Below are 15,695 nucleotides of genomic sequence, written 5' to 3'. Positions count from 1 at the left end.
TCATATTACGCTGGTCTAACAGAACACAGGGCTGTTTTTAACTACAGGTCCTACAGTCTGACACGTAGCAAAGATTCACAAGACACCAACGCTTACATGTAAACTTTAACCCTCAGTTTCCACCCATGTGTGCGTTAAAATGTTTGTGCATAACGGCTCCCACCACCACTGAAACGGTCTGCTTACCAGCTCTCATGAGAAACAAGTTGATTATGACGGCAAATCTGGGTGTTCAAGTGCTGCACAACAGATAGACAAAAGAAGATGAGAGCATATTGACCAACCAGTTAAACACAACTCTTGCAATTCTTGGAGGCTTTTTGTCATAATGTTTAATAAAAGCATCATCTGTGTCATAAATAATTATCAATAATCACAAGTGAGCAATATCGGTTTCTATTTTTGGTGTCTTAAAAGTTTACATTTTGCATAACTTTTACACACTTTGAATTCGGTGGCTCATAAAAAGGCAGAAAGTGAATGAAGTGCCTGAGGTAGTGACTTCAGACACAGTTCAGTAGATTTCACTCTAGCATTCGTGCAAACTGTGTTCCAGAGCCACAGTGGAACCCGAACGCTCCGTGTTCTTCAGAGCATGTTCTAGAACCTTTCCCATGAGAGTTCTTTCACAGCTGCTCCAGAGCTCACAGAGCCTCGTCGCTCTAAAACATGGCAGACTTGCTGTCTCTGCTGAAGAAGGTTCCAAAGTTTAGGTCTCTGGACATGAGCTCCTCCTCCACGTTCTCCAGCGCCCACTTGTGTTCCACGATCTCTAGCGCCTCCCATTCACTCTGAAACAAATTAAAGGGAGTGTGTGAGTCGCGGTGCTTTAACTCATAACAAGTAGAGACCCTATGGTGGGCTGGACATCACAAATGTCTGCTGTGTATCCAGAAAATCCTTAAATTAAATTCCAGTGCAGATCCCAAAGTTTCCATGGATATCAAGTATGTCAGGCTGTACATTGGAAGGAAAAATAAAGACTGTGTGTTCCTCACAGACAAAAAGATATAAATCAGCCAAAAAGGTGGCTCTCTTTTGCCTTGTAGGTTTTGCAGGAGAAACAGCGGTTTGTAGAAATGTTTCTGTCAGCAACATTACAAACAGTGGCAGCAGAGTTTTACTACTGGAGGCAGCTTTCCACTGCAGGAACTCAGGGCAGGTGTGAGGAGGCGTTTAGTGTTACCACCAAATACAGAAAAGAAAGAAAGAAAAGCAATTGTATCAACAGAACTGTCTTTGCTTTCCTTACAATACATACACTATCTGGCTGTAGGCAAAGACACAAGGATTAGTTGATACAGCCACAAATTAATCTTGAAAACACAAACTTTTACACTGTGAGATCAGCAATGTATATTATTTAAAGTAGTCTTGATCAAGTTGTTTCCTCCGATCTGATCCCAGTCATTAAATAAGAGCCCAACAGAGTTGTAATCCAATACCATTTTCAAGATAATACACACTTTAAGTACATTAAAGTTTGTAAAAATCAATCATGTGTACATGCTTGACAACTGAATAGCTCTGCAATGTGAGAAAGAAAAAAAAAAAGAAAAAAAAAGCATTCCTGCATCTGCTCCACAAGTTTAAAAAGGGGGAGAAATTCTGTCTTCCCTACATGCCTGTTAGAACATGTACTGGTACCAGGTAGTACCTGGTTATTCCACTAGGTGGAGACTCTTATTGTTTTGTACTGTAATGACCTGAGAGGTTGTCTCTTGGACTACAGGCAGTTCTAGGTTGGCAAGCAGAGAGCATTGTGGGGTTAACAACAGGCACCATGACAGAGAAAAAAAATAATGGATTAATCTGTCACTGGTATGTCATCTAGCCAGAGTCATTGTGTTTTAAATCTTGGACCTTCACTGTTGAGCTGAATCTCAGGAAATGGAACTAAATACTACACTTCCCAGAATGCACCGGCAGCAGCAAAGAGGTGCTTTACACCTGATCAGTGATCACTGATTTAAAGCACCTGGAAAGGACTGGGGGAAACTCAGTCAGTCAGCCAAACAATCTTCAGAAGAGAAAGACAGGAGGAAAGAACAAAGAAGATCCAAGTTCACTCATGGATTCAGTCCAAAGACGCCAATGGTTGGTGAAATGTTTATTTGCTTTCTTGGTGGTTTGAAATGTTTCTTGATATGGCCAAGTTTATGTTAACTGCTCACTGTGTGATTGGTTAATGAAAGCCTGCAGCATTTACTCCATTTTTATGTCAAATGAGTTTGAAATAAGATGTTTCATTTTGAGTTTAAGTAAAAATATAGAAAATATATATGTTCTGTTAAATGTTAAAATATTACTAAACTTTACTAAAATGTTGGTTATTCTTTATTTGCTTTAAAAAGGTTTAAGTGATTGATTCATTTAAATGGTTAAGTGGATAGTATGTCAACTTTTTGGTTCTGTGTTTGATGGTGTGAACTTTGTCTTTAAAGGTTTACAACCTATTGAAATATCATGACTGAACAACTAAAATGAAAATAAAAGTTTGAGGTGGAAATTTGAATTGAGTTGTCCTCACGTCCTTTGGAGGGAAAGAGAGCTGGACTTGACATTCACACAACATAAACCCTCTCATTCGAACAGTTTTATGAGCATATGCAAACAGAGCAACAGGCTTGGAAATATGGCAATAATTAAAATACACACTGCAGTTGACCCTGATCCTTGATTTCACCTGAGGACATCATTAGAATTATTATTACTTTAACAGCGTTTTTAAACCTCTGGTTCTCTGGTCGCTCTGTGATGAGAAACAGTTTTCATAGAGTGATCTGATCTGAGAAGAATCTCCCTTTTTAAAATGGTTTCTTCAGTATTCCATAGTATATTCGAGGGATTTTGTGAGAGCTGAATATTACATTTGTGTGGAAAGACACATCTTTTTCATTCCTGTCTCTCTGCTCATATCAACTTGAGCTGCTGCATTCTTCATATTAAACAGCCATCATTCAATTCAGACATTAAACTGGCTGAAATTAATGGACAAAGTCAACTATTTATATCTACACTTGAAGTGACAAAAGGTTTGACAGAGTATGATATTCTCCAACATTTATGTCAATTTTTCTTGTCCATTTAGACTAATTAAGGAGCATTGACCTCTTATCAGCGTCTCACCTTAAAAGCCTTGTTGGGGTCGGGGGGCATCGCCATGGCAGCACCTGTCATCTGGTCCTGCATGATCCGTGACTGGTCAGCAGCTGTGAGTTTAAACACACATGATTATGACCTAAAGAATCCGTTTGGTGTGTTTCAGCCTGCCACTATTTCTCACTAATGTGTCTCCATGGGTTGTGTTAACTTTGCAAGGAGTCGCATAAAACAGCAGACACATTCCAACATTCGAAATGAATGATTTTGTGTCTTCTGACTGGCATCTCCATCCAGGACACCTGCTGTCTGACTTAATCGCCAGCATACAGAGAAGTAAAATACACTACATGTGACTGGGATTCCTCGTGGTCTGCACCTGCCAGTGGGCTATCACGATAACAGCAGGTATGCAACATGTTAATAAGAGAGAGAAGAGACACAAACATTTAATGGCTACCAGTCAAAAGAATCCCTAAAATATCACAAAAGTCCAAGCTTGTGGATGCCAAATACAAACCATTGTATCTCCTTTGCTGTGACCTTTCCAGCATGAGCTAAACTGAAACTGTCGATGACCTCACACATGCAAAAGACGGTGTCAAAGTTAACGTGACCCATAGAGCCACAACAGACACACTAACAGGAAATATGTGAAGCTGAAATAAGCCCAAATGATCCTTTATATACATACATATATATATATATATATATATACACACATACATACATACATACATACATACATACATACATATATCTTACTGTGACATAAAACAACCTTCTCAGAAATGATCCAGTTCACAAACATTCCTGTACAAACAGCAAACCTCATTCATGACTGTTTTATTAGAATCTGTCTGGTTTAGTTTAGAATCATTGTAATATCATTCTGGCCTATAAACATTTAGAAAACTAGAAAACACTTTTTGAATCCAACACAAGTTCTTTATCTGTTCATGACAGAGGCTCAATGTTTTCACTCTACTGGTCTGGTGAGTTAAAAATCACAATGTATTGCAATGTAATTCTGTTTTTTCCCCACTTATGGAAATTGTCAAACAAAGCACAAGCAACTGCAGCCAAACAAAAAATAAACCCACCATTGTCCTGACCCAGTATGAGGTTGTACATGCTTCTCAGTCCAAATACATTCAGGAAGTACCAGGAAGCTGAACTCACCCTGCACACAAACAACAAAACAGCACAACAGTCAGTCTGAAATAAACACTCACATGAACAGATACAGAAAGCATAGCCTGTGTAGGGATGAAAGTGTAAAGAAATCATGAGTTTATTGCAGGTTCTTTTTATTTACTAGCTAAAATCTCAGTTTTTTTTAAAGTGATCGATTAATACAATTTAATCACACAAGTCTATTCATTGAAACTGAAGCAACATTTTATGACGGGTTACATAATTATATAGTAATTTATCTCTCCATTCTTTGTATGTTATAATTATTTCATGATATCCTATTTAATTTACATCATGAGTCTCCATACATAATAAAACATTGTACCTGTTTTCTTATCTAAGAAATGTTTTGTTAATAACAGACAATCTATAATACAGACAGCACACTGCAGATTCCCACATAGATAACTAGTTTATCTAGTTTAACATGCAATCTGTGTCACATATAGAGAACACACATACTGCAGTGGTTCATATGTCCTGGAACAAAACTAGACATTAAAAACTGATGGCTGCAGTGAAGTTTCCATCCATCCATGATGAAAAGCATTTCCCCGCATGAAAACACCAGGGGGCACAGTCTGTACATGAAATAGATTAACGGACATGAAGCCAAGCTGTGGAAACGAGGTGATAGTTTTGTTTGTATGACAACTGACTGCTCTCTCTGTGTGTTGTGCTGCATTCATGGTCTGCAGAGCAGCTGTGCATGGAGGTTTTACCAGGAAGCATCCAGGGACAGCAGGTCTATTCCTCTCTGTAACATCGGCTTGAACCGTAGAGTCAGAGGGAAAGGCACCTTAGCTGAAAGACAACAACAACATAAACATCATAAACAGTCACTTAATAAATAACATAGATAAGACAAAAAAAATCATGAAACTGCAGTAGTTGGTTTTCCACTTTCATTTATATATTTATTTTGCTAATTTCTATCTGTATATATATATATATATATATATATATATATATATATATATATATATATATATATATATATATATATACTTGTGTGTTTTTATTCTTTATTATTGTTTCAGTCTGGAACAGTTGCGCAATGCATTTCACTGCACATTATACTATGTATAATTGTGTTTGTGACAAATAAAGATCTTGAATCTTTTCAAGAAAATTACATGAGATAAAAGAGTATCAGTAACAAGCAAAGGAAAGATGTACAAAACTGTGGTGAGACCAGCGATGTTGTCTGGTTTAGAGACAGAGGCACTGAGGAAAAGACAGGAGGCAGAGATGGAGGTAGCAGAGATTAAAATGTTGAGGTTCTCTTTGGGAGTGACCAGGATGGATAGGATCAGGAATGAGGACATCAGAGGGACAGGACATGTTAGATGTTCTGGAGATAAAGCCAGACTGACATTTATGTGTAAATATAATACAAGTTTTGCTAAAAAATAGCACCAGCACTTTTTTTTGGCCATTTATGCCATTTCTGAGTTCTCTCTACTTCTAGCCATCATTGTTCTGTTTCACTGAGGTTCAGGACTTTGTATTGCAGTTAAAAAAGAGCCTACAGTGACGTGAAATTTGACGAGTGAAAAAGCTACACCATTTGGAATGACTTGATGAAGATTGGTGAGCAAAAACAAAGCACTTAACATGAATACTGAAGGACGTTTTTCATTATTTAAATAACCAACATATCCCTCAAAGAGCTTTACCTTTTGAAAACTAAACTGTAAGAGAGTTCACGACTGACAGCTGAAGAACTTACTTATGACAAAGCCAGAGAACGCCCAGTTGATCCATCCACCGATGAGAATCATGGGCAGGACATTAGTCAGGTTGCCCTTCATCATGTCCGTCAACATACTGCTGTCTGAAACAAACGCACAGATGCACTAATGTAGCCGGGAATCATCTCAATCACTAACACAGACAACAAAAACAGGCCTTCCTTCTCAGACTCTGATGAAGCTGGGCTTCAGGGAATTACAATGGCCATCATTCAGACATTTTATACACAAGGCAACCAAATCAGTTTGTAAATAAAATCACTGTCAGATGTGTTGATACTAAAATAATTGCTGGCTGCTGCCTTACTGGACTTCTACAATCGATTAACACAATTTTACAACAAATAAGTAGAATATAAAGTATAAGGTGCACCATAAACTTCACAGTTAACATTGTACCTTTAGTTGCACAAATTTCCAGCACATTCGTCACATTATGTAAATCCACACATTATGTAATAAACCTGAGGCTGGGGCTCCCTAACCAGTTGTCTGTACCCTAAAACCAAGTCTTAACCAACAGGCCTTTTAAAGTAAGGACAAATAAGCACTGGTCCTCACAAAGACAGACACAAGAACATACTCACCTGTCATGGGGTTCTTAGGTACAACCTTCCTCTTAACCTTCTTGAAGAAACCGGTCTCTGCGTTGTTGAAGTAATGTTTCCTCATGGCGAAAGACTGAAACAGTGAGAACACTGTGGTTAGTTTGCTGTCTGTAAAAACAGTAGAACAGTCGAGACAGGGTACTTAAGTAAAATCTCTTTTGGCAATAAATACAAAGCAACTAGAAAAACTAGAAAATGTGGCAGTTTTTCTGCTTTCCCAATGTCAACTGACAAACTAACTGTACTTTACATAGTCTGTAATAACAGCAGAACAGCTGAATTCACCAACAGTACATAAGAACAGTAAAGTGTGTATTTACCTGTCGGGGAATGTACTTTCCATTCTCTCTGAGGATGCGGCTGCGCAACAGCACCTGGCTGAACAGAAACGCCAACATCTATTGAGTTGAATAATGTTATCAATGTCACAATAAAAGGTAACACATTTTCCATCTGCCTTATCACACAACACAATTCTGATAAAGATGTTGACCATCTGATCTATTACAAGGATTTGATTTTTGCATTGTGAAGGAATTAATGAAAAACAGATACAACCTCATGACTGGAATCACATATTGAGTATTTCAAAAGTGAAAACACTTAGAATTTGTCAGCAGTAATCTAACGTATTCTTAATTTGCTGTTAAAGAGCTAAAACTAGAAGTTCATAACAATAAAATATACATAAAACAACAAAAAAGAGCTATGTTTCCATGACTAATCTGCAAGAGAAGTCTGTCCTATTGAAAGCACTTTGCTCTGATATAAAATTTACTGGATAAACTGCTTTTATCATTAAACTGTATTTCAGGGACACAGTTTGTTGACATGCACGTTCCACATGTGCACAGTAAACTGAGCGAAGAACAAGAGACTAACACTGAAAAGAAAGATTTGGCTGCAAAAAGAAATCAGTTGTATGTAAAGACCATGTTTACCAAAAACAGGTACTCGGTTAGCAGGGTATTACAACTGTTGCCACCACAAGAGGAATTTGTGTGTTAGATCAACAGAAAATAATTTTTCGCCAGACAACAGAGCCCTAAACACGTTTTACATCTCCACATTTTTAATGAGGACTTCTACTGCCTGGAGCAGGTGGACCAAGCTACAGCGCTTTAGCTACAGACTGCATCTTACAATTGATAAGTTATATATACATTATATTTACGAAGTTGTTTTTTCATTTCTTTTACTCAAGCATAACAATGTATTTATTCATAAAAATGGGCTAAAACAACAGGAAAATGCATTGATTGTTGTTAAATAAGGTGCTGCAGGATTACTGCCTTTACTGTATGCAGATCAATCATGCTTATTGTAGTGTGTGTTCACACCCACAGGCCAATACTGAGCCTCAAATAGGCCTAATTAAACACTAAGGCACACCAAAATCTAACTTGATCATCTACTTCATATAAGATATGTTTCTACTTGGCATTTGTTAATGAATGTCTCATGTCTCAGTTGGTATTTTGTTCCCAAGAAACACAAAAACAAAGACCAAAGCTCATAAAAACAAATGTTTGTTGGTCAAATTTGACCTCACCTGTCAGAAACCTGCTCCAGGTCGACCTTCTTGTCACTGTGAAGCAGCTGGGTAACATAGTGACGAATGATTCCAACAAAGAAAGTGATGAAGACGATGGGCAGAACCACCCACAGCCGAATACTGGAGTCCAGCAGAAGCTCTGGACTGGCCATCGCTCTCTTTTCAACCAACCAAAATACAGACAAGAAGACGCTGTGGAAGAGGACAACAGTTTAAGAACAGTTTATAGTTACTTTGCAATTTTTTTACACCATCACCAAGCACTAATTAATTAACTGTTAATGATTAAATTATCACCAATCAATTAATCTTTGTGAGAATTTTTTTTTAAGAAAAAAAGGTTTACATTTTTAGATTCAAGCCTCTTGATTTGTGAACCTTTTTCTGGTTTCTTTCCTTCTCTATGACAGTAGTGTGAGAATCTTTGAATTAGGGATCAAAACTCTGACATATTTTAAAACCAGACTAACATTGAGGAGTATTTCAGTCCTAACCCTTTTTTTCAAGACAGGGCATATGCTCCATGAGACAGAAACAATTAAGTGGAATGACTCTTGCTAACTGTGGCAAAGCTTTACACACAGTCAGTTTCATGAGGTTACAGCCGATTTAAACCCCAAACTCTGAGCACAACCTGCTCCAGAGGAATTTAGCTGTGCAGTATTATTACAATGGTGATCTACCAGGTTGATAATCACCTTCAGGACACTGAAATCTCTGACTTGAGGCCAAATGTACCTCACTAACCCATTAGTCTTGCTTTGTAGTACAGCCCTGAGCTGCACACACAATTACACAGTACATCTTAAAAACTTCTTAAGGCAACAAAACAATATGAGAGCCCAAAACCTTCTCACCAGCACTTAAGTGCCAGATACATTAGTGGACAAGGGATCGTCAACAAACAACCTGATCTGCTTATGTTAGGTGATGAGTACAGTGCACGCATATATAACTATCTGTAAAAGAACTTTACAAATAGTCTTAGGTATTTATATGCACTTGAACACATGAAGAAACATTTTCAGAGAAGACTCTACAGGATAGTTAAAGCCCAAACCTGCTAAAGTTTAGAAAAAAGTAAAAAGTCATTTTCTATATGCGTGACTAATGTAAGAAACCATTTTCGATTTTACAAAACGGAGTTTGATGTCAATTTATTATAAGACCCACAACAGTATTAGGCACCCTTAAAACGTCGATCCCAAAAATAAACTCGTCTTGACAACTGCACGGTGCTACAGTTACACAGCTCTACATGCTGGTGACTCCGTCCAGCCTTGACTCAGAAGTGACACATTAACTTCGGAAGGTATATTAAAACAAAATGCAAAAGAATCAAACAGTCAACGAAACCACAACTGAAAATTACCTTTGGTGGAGCTGCTAGCTGAGCTAACCTGGTCTCTCTTCTTTCATCACCAACTAGCTGAAGTTACCATTTAGCATTAGCCACCGTTGAGCTAAGTATAAAAGTTTGCTAACTATGCTAGCAATCTAACTAGGCTAGGGTTGCTAGTTCAAGTTTTAATTCCTGTTGTACAAACAGTTTCTTCCAACACAATTTCGGTCTGTTTAATAAACCTTCTTTCACTTGCTACTGGCTGTTAGAGCATTGTTTCAGCTTGTGTTTAAACTTAACTCACCACGTTTAGGAACTTTGAGTTACGCGGACGCGACAGACATGTTCAGCTGTTTGAAAAAACGAAGAAGAATTACTTCCGGTCATAACGAAATCACGTGACACAGGTAAGATGAAAACCACAAAAGAGAAAATTAAAAGTTGCATTCGCAGAATATTATTTGCAACTAAATACAATCACACATGATATATCTGAGTCATAATGTGCAAATACACAGATCTCATCTAAGTTAATTTTTGCGATTAAAGTAAAGTTTGTTATTACCGAATATTTGTAACCAAAGAAATGGATTAAGTTTACAGTGTAATTGGGCATGACATGTATGATTGGTCCGTGTATTTATCTGGCAATTGGATTTTCTGTCCTGAAACGGGTATTGAAAAACAAATAACGAGTGGTTATTTGATTTTCGTTTTAAAATACAAAAATTGAAATACAAGGCGTTTTTCCTTTTCATGATCAAAAGGGATATACGAAATTTAAAAAATGCTTTGATTTTCATTTTATATTTAGAATAAGAAAAAAAAATCAGTAAGAGACAGAAAGACAAAAGGCCCGTTGTTTTTTTTTTTTCATTTTCTGAGACCGGAAGTGGTCATCAGCAAATGTGGAGCCGAACGACAAGATTCTCAGGGGGCGAAGCCAGAGAGCAGTGATTGGTCAGACCATAGATATATATAGAAGACAGTGCGCTAGCGTATCTAGTCTGCTATATATATCTATGGCCGGCACGTCTGGTAGCATCTCTGGCTACTGTTGACCTTGTTTTTGGAGTAAAACACGGTAGGAAGATAAATACTTCTAACCAGTAGCGTTGTTTTGTTGTACGTTAAGTCAGCGATTTGCGAAGAGTTGTGTTTTGTCGTGTTTGAGCAGTTAGCTAGGTAAGTGGATAAGTTAGCTAGTGGGCTAATTAACACAGGTGGCTAACTTACCGCTGAACACCTGCGTTAGTTGCTGGCACAGCTGTCCGTCATTATTAGAATGAATTTCCCAACCTGTATTTCTCTGCTGTGTAATTTAGCTTTTAAAAATTATTTTACTTTAAGGTTAACTGAAACCCGTTCAGCTGCACTGAAGTTTAACATTCAGCTGGTTTGAATTGAACTGCGCTTAACTTAACATTGCGCAACATTACCTCTCTGAATCTCCATAATTTCATTAAATTCTTTCTCCCTTCCACTGCTCAAGTTCAATCCAGTATATAAAATGACATTAATAATGAATAAACTAACAACCAGCCATTGTATTTATTTATTACTGCATGTATTTGTAGTAAAACATGAGTTGAAACATCCTACTTTTGGATCTAGAACTGCACAAGCCGTTCATTTTCAGTCACCTGATGAGTTAAACTCCCCTTTTTATGTGAGGTTGAAGCAGAAAGTCTGAGTTAACAAAGAAAGTTGTTTATAATTTGCGATACCTGTTATCTCTGACTGAGGCTTTAGTTTTTGTTGAGCCTATTTACACGTAGAAACTTTGTTCAGGAAAATTTCTCAGTAGCTCAGAGGACAGGCTGCTTTTTACACAACCTTGTAAGAGAATGTCTGTCAATGCTTTCAGCAGAATTTAGAAACAACACTTCCTAAACAGATATTTTGACGCTGTGAGGTTGAATGTTTGAGAGTATATCAGTGTGTTTGTTTGTGGTCTTTCTGTTTCTAGGTGGAAGCTGAATTAGTGAGGATGACTCCTGCTCCTGTCATCTCTAAGCTCCTCACACATCTTTACCTGCACATGAGGAAAATCTCTCCTGTAGAATGCAGGTATGTTTATCATTATTATAAAAAGGTGTCGCCTGGTGACCTGTCAGAAACCCATTATACAGAGTCAGCCAAAATAATGTTTACACACATCAGGAAAAGAAAAACTTGCATAAATATTTCAATACCAAATGTATTCTGACATCACGAGATTAATAAAAGTTATCTTTGGCCTCTACAATTACAAGAGGTGCTCAAAGTGGTGGCCACTGGCTTCCAGACATTTCTGTTCTGTTGTAGACGTCATTTGTTGATGCTCCATTCATGAGGGTAGCGCCATCTGTTGGGAAAACATCGTACAACAGGACACAGAGTTATCGTGATTTTGAAAGAGGAATCTATATGTATAGAAGTACTTATACAAATGAAATATTTATAAAAGTTTTTCTTTTCCTGATGCGTGTATACATGATTTTGGCTGACACTGACTGTGAACTTAATGAGAACAAAACTGTCATTTAATTGTTGCTCTGAAAGCTTCTTTAGTGAAAACCAGCTGGTGTTCTGCTTTGAAACAAACTGCTGTTGAGGTCTGTGTTTTTAGGTTTAACCCCACAGTTTCTGAATGAACTGATGTTTTTTTTTCCTGATCAATGTGGACATTATAATTGATGGTAACATTTACTGATCATATAATCAGCATGACAATATAACAGTATAACATTCTGACCACCTGACTAATACTGTGTTGGTCCCTTTATGCTGCTAAAACTCCTCTGACCCAGTGGTTCATCAGAACCTCTGGGGATGTCCTGTGGATTCTGTGGGTCCTGTGGGTTGCAGGGTGGGTCCTACCTAGACCAGGCTGATCCTGGACCATCCCACAGATTCTCAATCAGATCTGGATGTGGAGAGTGTGGAACCCAGGTGAACAGCTTAGCTCTGTCGTGTTCCTCGGACCACTCCTGAGTAGTTTCAGTTTGTCCTGCTGAGGGTGGCAGCTGGCATCAAGGACTGCTGTTGCCATGGAGACTAGGGGGTTGTTTGTCCTGCAGTGTTTAGGTGGTGGTACATGTCAAACATCCACATGAACGTCAAGGTTTCCCAGCAGAACGTTGCATTAGAACAAGATGATGGATGTTGTTCTCTTCAGCTGTCAGTGGTCAGAATGTTGTGGCTGATTGGTGGATCTGTCTGCCTTTACTCTGACATCCAGAGTTATACAAAAGTGTAGTATGTGTGCAGTGCAGAAGAGATTTACTTTATTGTATGCATTTTTTTTTTTTTTTTTAAGGGAGAGCATTTTTTTTATCCACCTGAAGAAGACCTAATCTTTCCCTTCAAAGGATAGTTAATAATTTACGGCTTCCATAGTGGTTCCCATCAGAGAAAATCATATCCATATACAGATTTTTATTTAATTCCAGGGGCTGGTTCAGTAAAGATTATTAATAACTACATCAGATAATTCTTTGTTGCAGTTTGGAATTTTGCAGGCCTGAGAGATGGTTGAGAAGGTTCTGCAGTTCTTGTTTTAGCAATATGTTATAATAGAAGATCTTTATTGTCATTGTACATGAAATTATCTGCAAACCAGCAAAGTGCATCAGTCTGAGGTATCTAAAAATAAATAAGTAAAGAAAAATGCTTCTAAAGCCAATAATAAACAGAATATTTTGAGGGAATATTCTAAAAAGGAAAGAAAAGCTCCATTCTCACTCCTCTCAGGATAAACTGTCATTAAAATTGACTTTAAATTTAGCTTCAACACGAGATAAAAACATTTACTTTCATTACTGATTGTCAAGTTTTAATAAAGTTCATGCTACTTTTATAAAATGATGAAAGTGAATAAATTGTATTTCTGTGATCTGTGTTTGATTTCTGTCTTTTCTCCTGTCATCCAGATGTTCAGAGGGAGATGATGCCACATCTGGTCCAGCTGATGGAAGGTCTTGAAGTTCTCTGACTGGCCTCGACTGAAGATGGTCGTCTCACTGGATTTAAGGTTCAGATGCTCAGTAACAAACTCCACCAATGAGCCAACAGGGAAGCTTTAGGTTTATTAAATGTTGCTATGAAGGTTCGCTGTTTTTCTTTGTGAATGCAATGTGCTCCAACTGAAACTTGAATTAGAACTTAGAAGTAAATCCTTCCATCTGAAAGGATTTAGTTGCATTAATAACCTCATAACATTCTAATTTTTATTCCAGTCTTGGTTGGAAATAGAATCTCTGTATTGATTCAGGTAAAAACTGAACTTCACAGCATGTTGGAGCAAAACAACCAGATGAAAACTGTGATGGTGTTGGATTGTCAGACCGTAATGTTGCAGCTCAAAGCAGCTTTTCTAGTTCAGTTCATTCTGACATTCAGCTATGAATCAACACAGCAGATGGTGATCCATGCTGTGGAAGTCTCACATCTCCTGATTTAATGGAGCTGCTTTGCACTTTTTACACTGTTTATTCACCAACACTTTATTTAATAAAAGTCCCATCTAGTTTTCATGAGGAATGTGATGTTTTAATTTCTCTGTGAATAACTGCAGTCTAATGCAACAGCTGGAACTGTAACATCTGTCCTGATATTGATCATGAAGTATTGATCAGAATACTTATGGTCAGCAGTCATCCCTGAAGTTTTACATTAAAATCTTTACTTGTGTTTTGAACTTTGGTAAGAAGCAGAAACTTGAGCGTTGCCATGGATACATGAGTGTTAAGTTCTGTCCATGATTCCATTTTGGGAAATGCAGTCCAGCAGATGAGTTTGTTTTTACTGACAGCTACCATTCAGTCTGAGATATTAAAAATAAATGAATGTGCATAATGTGGAAATGAACAGATTCTATTTTTATTTATTCCTACAAGTGCTGCAGGTAAAGTTCCCGAATGTGGAGGAATTTAGGCTCACAATCACAGACAATAACTATTATCTGAAAGTCACTTTATTGTTGTTTATCAGCACAATACAAAAAGATTCATGTCAGAAATATTCCAGTTAAGACTCTAGAATATCATGATTTATGTAAATTTACCTCAATAATATAAATGTTCAGGTTAAGATTGTGCAGTGATATTTATTATGTAAGTTTAGCTGATTAAAGTTTATGACTCTGCACTAAAATATTATTTAAATTGACATCATTATTATAATATTTAGGGTCAGACCCTACAGTATTGAGATTAAGAAATCAAATATTCTATAAAATGTAAATACACTGAACTAATTTGGATATATTTAAGTGAGACTCTACAATATTATTTGTCACAAATCTATCTAAATCAAAATTTTAATCGTTTTTACTCCAAACATTTACTGGACTGATTTAAATATTAAAATCACTCCTTTCTAATCCTCTGCTATACGTTCAAAACTGAGGCCTGACATAGAAACACACAAGTATCTGTTTGAAGGAACTTCTGCAGAGTCCTGGTTCCAGAACATGATGATAGAATTATAGACGAACTTTAACAAAAGCTGCCTGAGAGTTTACAGGTTTTTATGTTGGATTTCTTCAGTAATTTAATGATAGTTATCAGCAAAAATCAAGTGTTCATTTGATGAACTTCATTTCCTAAAACATCCAGAATTGGGGCTCATATCTTTGGCAGTTGTAAAGTTTCTGCTCCTTCAAAGTTCACAACACAATGAATGAATTCCTAAAACACTCTCAATGCTGGAGAGCATTTGATGTTGAAGCAGTGATCGGTTTTTCTGTTTCTTCTCTGGAGATGCACAATGAGGGACGTCTGCAGAGACTGAGAACATCCTTACATGAGGAAAAAGACTATTGAAGACTACAATGACAAAAACTATCCAGACAGCAGATGGCATGCATTCAAGGTGGGCTCTGAACATTTGATCTGGAACAGGAATTCTATCACGGCAGCATGAGTTTCATTTCAGTCTGTAGCTGCTGAATTCATGGATAAATCATCTGGCACTAGAGAGGAAGACCATCAAACATCCACGTCAGCTGATGGAGGTCCAAGAGTCTCACCGAACAAACAAACTACAGAGTGGAGACCTCGAATCTGATTGGACGGCCTCCTATTCAGCCACATGTGTGAACAAATGCCTCTAAGTTGATTTGTTTTCTAAAATAAATCTAGTTTGAGTCCTAA

At 37.4% G+C, this 15,695-nt stretch overlaps 1 protein-coding gene and 1 long non-coding RNA gene across 4 annotated transcripts; one reads left to right on the top strand and one right to left on the bottom strand.

Annotated features, from left to right (window-relative positions):
- Positions 1-314: 314 nt before the first annotated feature.
- zgc:86609 (TMCO1/EMC3 family protein) lies at positions 315-9,930 on the bottom strand. 2 transcript variants are annotated; one of them, XM_023292948.3, is made up of 9 exons: positions 9,863-9,930; positions 8,214-8,408; positions 6,982-7,039; positions 6,641-6,734; positions 6,032-6,136; positions 5,022-5,103; positions 4,206-4,285; positions 3,130-3,212; positions 315-791 (listed from the first exon to the last, which is right to left on the bottom strand). In XM_023292948.3, the coding sequence occupies exons 2-9, from the start codon at positions 8,366-8,368 to the stop codon at positions 663-665; spliced, it is 786 nt and encodes a 261-aa protein (XP_023148716.1). In that variant the 5' UTR covers positions 8,369-8,408; positions 9,863-9,930; the 3' UTR covers positions 315-662. The 2 variants fall into 2 exon arrangements, with proteins under 2 accessions (XP_023148716.1, XP_054868969.1); XM_055012994.1 differs by lacking the exon at positions 9,863-9,930 and adding an exon at positions 9,589-9,732.
- On the top strand, positions 9,847-15,695 carry LOC129349529 (uncharacterized). 2 transcript variants are annotated; one of them, XR_008602565.1, is made up of 3 exons: positions 9,847-9,965; positions 11,528-11,628; positions 13,473-15,695. It is a non-coding gene; the product is annotated as an uncharacterized LOC129349529 (long non-coding RNA). The 2 variants fall into 2 exon arrangements; XR_008602564.1 differs by lacking the exon at positions 9,847-9,965 and adding an exon at positions 10,017-10,642.

The sequence above is a fragment of the Amphiprion ocellaris genome, chromosome 8 (assembly GCF_022539595.1).
Source record: "Amphiprion ocellaris isolate individual 3 ecotype Okinawa chromosome 8, ASM2253959v1, whole genome shotgun sequence".
NCBI lineage: Eukaryota > Metazoa > Chordata > Actinopteri > Pomacentridae > Amphiprion > Amphiprion ocellaris.
The sequence above is the reverse complement of the archived record's forward strand: the minus strand, read 5'-3'. Positions and strand labels throughout refer to the sequence as shown.

What these genes read in the sequence shown, in the direction of transcription:
- zgc:86609 (XM_023292948.3), bottom strand. Translation starts at nt 8,368, where the DNA reads ATGGCCAGTCCAGAGCTTCTGCTGGACTCCAGTATTCGGCTGTGGGTG. An exon ending in GAAAGTACATTCCCCGACAG is followed by an intron (nt 6,735 to 6,981) that starts GTAAATACACAC and finishes TCACTGTTTCAG; the next exon opens with TCTTTCGCCATGAGGAAACA. An exon ending in CTGTCCCTGGATGCTTCCTG is followed by an intron (nt 4,286 to 5,021) that starts GTAAAACCTCCA and finishes GTTTGTGTGCAG; the next exon opens with GGTGAGTTCAGCTTCCTGGT.